General features: G+C 30.0%; 1 protein-coding gene across 1 annotated transcript; it reads left to right on the top strand.

Annotated features, from left to right (window-relative positions):
• Window positions 1-3,475, top strand: LOC113363707 (zinc finger protein 239-like). The gene is made up of 3 exons (XM_026606189.1): window positions 1-131; window positions 492-722; window positions 2,455-3,475. Exons 2-3 carry the CDS (start codon window positions 518-520, stop codon window positions 3,405-3,407), a joined length of 1,158 nt encoding a protein of 385 aa, XP_026461974.1. The 5' UTR covers window positions 1-131; window positions 492-517; the 3' UTR covers window positions 3,408-3,475.
• The last annotated feature ends 3,523 nt before the right edge of the window (window positions 3,476-6,998 follow it).

The following is a 6,998-nucleotide window of genomic DNA, read 5'->3' as shown; positions in this document are numbered from 1 at the left end:
GCTTTATAATAAAATAAAAGCTTTTAACAAGAAGTTGTGTCAATTTCCCTATCTGTCAAATATGAAGTGTCTTGAGGAAAAAATCATTTTGCTAACATAAATTGTGCAAATTAGACTTCTTTCAACTTAAGGTAAAATTACAGAATAAGTATTTCTTGTAGATTAGATTTTGAGACAGAAGTTTCTTAATAAATTGATTTAAACATTTTCCGTTAACTGGAAGCCAAAATAATAAATAGTAAACACACTTTAAATAAATTGTACTCATTGTCATTATATTTGTGTGATATTAATATTAATTAGGGGGCATCCATTAATCATGTGATTGATTTTTTAAAAATATTTGAACCCGCCCCGTACCTCTTGGTGATACGTTGAGATATTCAAATATGAAATGCATCCTTGTAAAAATATAATCTATTACTCAACTCATATGTTCATTTGCTATTAATTTAGTTCAATTTAGTTAAATTTATTATCATTACTTATAGAATACATTTAATGCAAGTATTTCAAAATGTCAGAAGCAACAACTATCCCTGACAATGAACCAAAAATTAAAATCGAACCAACAGAAAGTTCAATTGAAGACATTAAAAATGAAATAAAGGAAGAGCCTGAATCGTGTTTAGAAAATGAGGCAACATGTTTGAAGCGCTTCATGAATTCTGTAGTAGAGATAGAAGAAGAGGTCAAGCAGGAATTAATTCAGGCTCCTTGTGGTAAGTGTAATTTAAAGTAGATTATTTACAATATAATTTAAAATAGCATCTGGTACAGTAATACCCCGCTTAACATGGGTGATACGTTTCACCAAACTAGAGCCTAATGCAAAGCAGCACTAAACCAGGCCATCTTTAGGGGAACATGTCTAGGAAATTGATTTAAACTAAATTTAAAAAGTATGTTTCTTTGATAAAAATGAATCCAAGCATTTATTTTTTAAAGCCAAAATAATATCACATTTTTATTTCTTGCAAGGATAAAAGTAAATATAAAAAAAAAGTGTGCACGTAAGTTTTACACGAGATTGAAGTAAAACTTATTTACTACTGTACAAAGTAGCAAATTTAAGTTAAGTAAAAATAAATACGTAATATAACAATTTTGAATAATGTTTATTAGTAATATGGTAACACTCGTGATGCACACATTTATTAGTGCCAACCATTATACACATTTATATAATGATGAATTGTAAATTATATATACATAATAGTATTAAAGATATGTGAAAATATTTGAAAACAATAATGTAATTAAAGTCATACTTCAAATATGGTACGATCGGTTTGTCATTGTAATTAGCACTTAGAAATGAACCTTCGTTAGAGAAATAAAGTAATTGCTGTTTAATAAATTTTTCAATATTTGTTCACACAGTGGATTATGTTAAACAATGCCTAAACAAATATTGTTTTTGCAACTTAACTCATCATGTAATTGTGTATGAAGAACTTCATGTAATTAAAATCAACATACATTCATTGACTGCTTGTATTTTTTTTTACTTTTTTGCTGGCGATATAATCTCATTCTTTGAACAGCTATAATATCTGTCTTGCCTAAAAAATATTTTCCATTTTAATAATTTCAAAGATTTATAGTAACTACAAATAATATAGAAATAATTTCTAATCAATAAATTTATGTTTAGTTCACGGCACAAATGTTAAATTTGTTTTATTATTTTCAAGGAACAGGATAAAATATTCTTCTGATTCAGGCATTTTTCATTAAATCAAGATTTGTACTACGATGTAACTTTAAAATGTTTATTTATCTATGCCGATCCCCTTGTTGAGATTATGCTTGTTTATCTATGCCGATCCCCTTGTATGAGAGTATGCAACGACAGATCTCTATTCACATACACGACGACTAATCACAATCGACCTCGAATCGAGCGAATGACGTATAGCTCCACCGTAACGGACTTCCGTTGCATTTGTACGGATTTACACCCTAGTCGCGCCTAAAGAAGTTTTACTTCAATAATAAAATAAATATTCATAAATAAACAAATAAATAAATTTTAAGTCAGTTATATTTAGTTAGCCTTCCGCGTTTTCAGTATTCTGCCTTTTTGTGACAAAAGCATCTAATGTTTTTTGCCTTTTTCTTAAAAGTTCTTTATAAACGGGTAGAGCATCTCTAACACCAAGTTCTACTTTTGTGTTCCTGTCAAAATTGGGATCATTTTCAATGAATTTTGATCCACCATTTCAGTAGGTAGACAGACTCATTTTTACAAACTCCATCGAAAGTTCTATTTGTTCAGAAACCTTTGAAATGTAAAGATATATAAAAATTTTCATTTTCGATTTTTTTGCGATTACTATAACTTGCCCTCGAGAAGTTAATAAAAGAGCGCTAAACTAAACAGCGTTAAGCGGGGTATTGCTGTTGTAGTTTATAAAATAGAATGTACATATTGTTCAATGACTTTTCCAGATGCAAGTGCTTTAGAAATACATGTAACAGTTCATACTGATGAGAAACCTTTTGTATGCACAATATGCAATATAGGATTCACTATGAAAAATCATTTAGATCAACACGTTTGTGCTCAAGCCGAGGAACAAACTTCAAACTTCAATGAATCTGATAATGCAAAACAAAATATTCCTGCTAATACTGCAGAAGGTCTTCATAAATGTGAAGTATGTAATAAGGCATTCCAATATCAATGCAGCTTGAAAAACCACATGCTTATTCACAGTGGGACTAGCCCCCATAAATGTGATCTATGTGATAAGATATTCACACAATCGAGTCATTTAAAACAACACATGCGCGTTCACAATGGGGAGCGCCCATATAAATGTGAAAAATGCCATAAGACATTCACACTATTGAGTAACATGAAAGATCATATGAACGTCCACAGTCAAAAACGCTCCTACAAATGTAACATATGTGATAAAACATTCATTCATTCGAGAAGCTTGAAAAAACATACACTCGCTCACAGTGGAGATCGCCCCCATATTTGCAAACTTTGTAATCAAAGATTCACACAATCGAGTAGCTTAAAAACACATATGCAAATTCACAGTGGGGAGCGCCCTCATAATTGTGTAATATGCAATAAGACATTCACGCGATTGGATACTTTAAAAAAACATATGCTCGTTCACAATGAAGAACGTTCTTTTAAATGTGAATTATGTGATAAGGCATTTAAGGAATTGAATACCTTGAAAGAACATATGCTTATTCACAGGGGGGATTGTCCTCATAAGTGTAAAATTTGCTTTAATGCATTCACAAGAGCGAGTCACCTGAAAAGGCATATGCTTATTCACACTGGACATCGTCCTCATTGTTGTGAAATATGCAATAAGAGTTTCACACAAATAAATACTTTGAAAAGGCACATGCTTGTCCATACTAGAAAGCAATAATAAATATATTAATTATTATGAATTATACTATAATAAGGGATAAACACAAGTAATGTAAAATATGCTATAATACATTCACAAGAGCAAGTCAGTTGAAAAGACATATGTTAATTCACATTGGAGATCGTCCTCATTGTTGTGAAATATGCAATAAGAGTTTCACACAAGTAAATACTTTGAAAAGGCACATGCTTGTCCATACTAGAAAGCAATAATAAATATATTAATTATTATGGATTATACTATAATAAGGGATTAACCCAAGTAATGTAAAATATGCTATAATGCATTCACAAGAGTAAGTAACTTGAAGAGACGTATGCTAATTCACACTGGAGATCGTCCTCATTGTTGAAAAATATGCAATAAGAGTTTCACACAAATAAATACTTTGAAGAGGCACATGCTTGTCCACACTAGAAAGAAATAATAAATATATTAATTATGAATTATGCTATAATAAGGGATAAACACAAGTAATGTAAAATATGCTATAATACAGTCACAAAAGCAAGTCGCTTGAAAAGGCATATGCTTATTCACACTGGAGATCGTCCTCATTGTTGTAAAATATGCAATAAGAGTTTCACACAAGAAAATACATTGAAAAGACACATGCTTGTCCATACTAGAAAGAAATAATAAATATATTAATTATGAATTATGCTATAATAAGGGATAAACACAAGTAATGTAAAATATGCTATAATACATTCACAAGAGCAAGTCACTTGAAAAGACATATGTTAATTCACACTGGAGATCGTCTTCATTGTTGTGAAATATGTGATAAGAGTTTTACACAAATAAATACTTTGAAAAGGCACATGCTTGTCCATAGCAGAAAGTAATTATAAATATACTAAATCAGATTTTTTTACATACAAGCCTTAAAATATATTCAAATCATTTAATAATTATAGGGCTTAAGTTTGATGTTAGGTTCAAAAATATATAGTTAAATTTAATAAATAAATAAAAAAATATTTGTGGTAAAAAAAACAAATTGATTTTCCAAAGTGACAATCTTATATAATAAGGGATCAACACAAATATTAAACAAAATAAGAGGTTTATGTTAAATGTTTGTGCAGTTTGTATATATTTTAAATATAAATAAACAATGTTGTAAATGACCTATGTAAAATTTCATTGCAATGTTTTAGATATGTATATAGGTTGCCAATCGGCTGATCAAGAAGAATATGTATATCATTAATTACATAAAAAATCAGTTATTGATACAGGAGGGTTATTATACCAACTAATATTGATATTAATGATGATCTAGTTCACGCTTGTGTTGAAAAGTTAGTTTTTATAGAGAATAAAACCATAATTAACACGAAAAAAATCAAAATGAATGATTTTGTTCTTTGGTATTTGCTCAAGCACTTATTACAATACTCAAACCCCAAGGTAAAATTTTTGACAAGATAGTATATGAATACTATAAAACTCATATTCAACAGCTTCTATATTTTGCATTATTTCTAGCCACGAGTATTAATGGATTGTTTATTGTTTCTAGAACCAGCAAAAATAAAGTCGATATCAGCTAATTTTAATGCTGATTACAAATTCATTTTCTATTATAATTTTGCAAAATTTATGTCCGAAACCTGATATTAGATGATATATATAATTTTGACCCAAAGGCTACTAAGTTGTGAGTAAATTTAAGTAATGAAAAGTTAATGAAATTTGAATCTATTATGGAAATAGTGTTTTAGTGACGCTGATAGTCCTAGCAGATTTACAGGCACCAGGAGATTAGTGGTGAAACAACATCAATCCATACAAGGTTAGTGCATAATCCTATTTTTAACTTCCCATAGGGCAAGGTAAAATTTTTACATTTCTCGACGTTTTGAAAGTTTCTAAACATTTTGGCATACCTCAGAAAAAATGGATGGGTGTGTGTGTGTGTGGATACAATTTTTCGGTCACGTTTTCAGGCGCACAGATCAACCGATTTGAAAGGTTCAAAAAACATTCGATTGCTATTTATAGGGAGATATGCTGATTAGTTTTTGGCAAAGACTGGTCCAGCCGTTACGGAGATACCGAGCCAAGAGTGCAGAAAATACAAATCGACTTCTTGAGAGAACGGTGTATATGATTTGAATGATCTAAAAAACTTTTAATTTCTAATGTGTGGGAGAAGAGGTAATTATTTTGGCAAAGGCAGGTCCAGCCATTTGGAAGGTACAGAGCTAAATGTACAAAAAATGGCAGTTTTTGAGAGAACTAAGCAGCCGATTTGAATGATTCAAAGAACTTTTTGCTTGTTTCACAAAATAATAATAGTTTTTAGAAAAAAAAAGTTTTAATTTTTTTCCAAAAATTTTATTTGTGTATATCAAAAATAATTCAGATTTTAATTTTAATTTTGACTAAAGTTCTAATACACTTCAAACAAATAATTTCAACTTTGCAATTCAGTTTTTAAAATTGTTATAAATATTAGACAATGTTACAATATTTTAATAATCTAGTTGAAAACATTTAATATTCCTCGAACATTTCGGTACGGTATGGAAAGTTCCAGCAATTTGCCTTAAGGCACAATGCCATACACCACTAGTTTATTAATATATTACAGAATAATTTGAAAAAATAAATAAAATATCCAACCTTTAATAAAAAATTTACATGTGGATCCACCACATTATTAAAATAAGATATTTACAATATAAAACATTATTAGAATTAAATCTTTACATGAGTAGTTGATAATACTGTTTATTTATCTTTATAATATTTATATATAAATTGTTAAAAGTATTTATTTTGTTGTACAAAATTAATGTCTTTCAATAAGATAAACCTTTATTGCAAGGTCTCTTTCGGTGACCATTATTGCATATTTAATATTTGTTGTACATTGCATTATTTTGTTGTACAAAATTAATGTTTTCAATAAGATAAACCTTTATTGCAAGGTCTCTTTCGGTGACCATTATTGCATATTTAATATGTTATTACTCCTGTATGAGTGTCCATGTGCTTTTCATTATCGGCTCGTGTAAATGTCTTATCACATACATCACATTTATGGGAGTCTCCCCACTGTGAACAAGCATATGTCGTTTCATGCTAGAATAATGAGCAAAAGTCTCATTGCATATTTCACAAGTATGTAGTTGTTTCCCACTGTGTACCAGCATATGTCTTTTCAGGTGAATGAGTTGCGTGAATGTCTCATAACATGTTCCACATTTATGGGGACGATCTGCAGTGTGAATGAGCATGTTTTTTCAAACTTCATGAATGTTTGGATAAAGAACAGCCATGCGTTTTTTCATGACCTTTATGCATATTTATTATTTGTTATTACTCTCCTGTATGAGTGTCCATGTGCTTTTTCAGATTATTGGCTCGTGTAAAGTCTTGTCACATACATCACATTTATGGGAGTCTTCCCCACTGTGAACGAGCATATGACGTTTCATGCTAGAATAATGAGCAAAAGTCTCATTGCATATTTCACAAGTGTGCAGTTGTTTCCCACTGTGTACCAGCATATGTCTTTTCAGGTGTATTTGTTGTGTGAATGTCTCATAACATGTTTCACATTTATGGGGACGA

Source organism: Ctenocephalides felis, unplaced genomic scaffold, assembly GCF_003426905.1.
Source record: "Ctenocephalides felis isolate EL2017-DRISC unplaced genomic scaffold, ASM342690v1 CF-g0.4_SCAFFOLD_00845, whole genome shotgun sequence".
In the NCBI taxonomy this organism is placed as follows: Eukaryota; Metazoa; Arthropoda; class Insecta; order Siphonaptera; family Pulicidae; genus Ctenocephalides; species Ctenocephalides felis.
The sequence above is the reverse complement of the archived record's forward strand: the minus strand, read 5'-3'. Positions and strand labels throughout refer to the sequence as shown.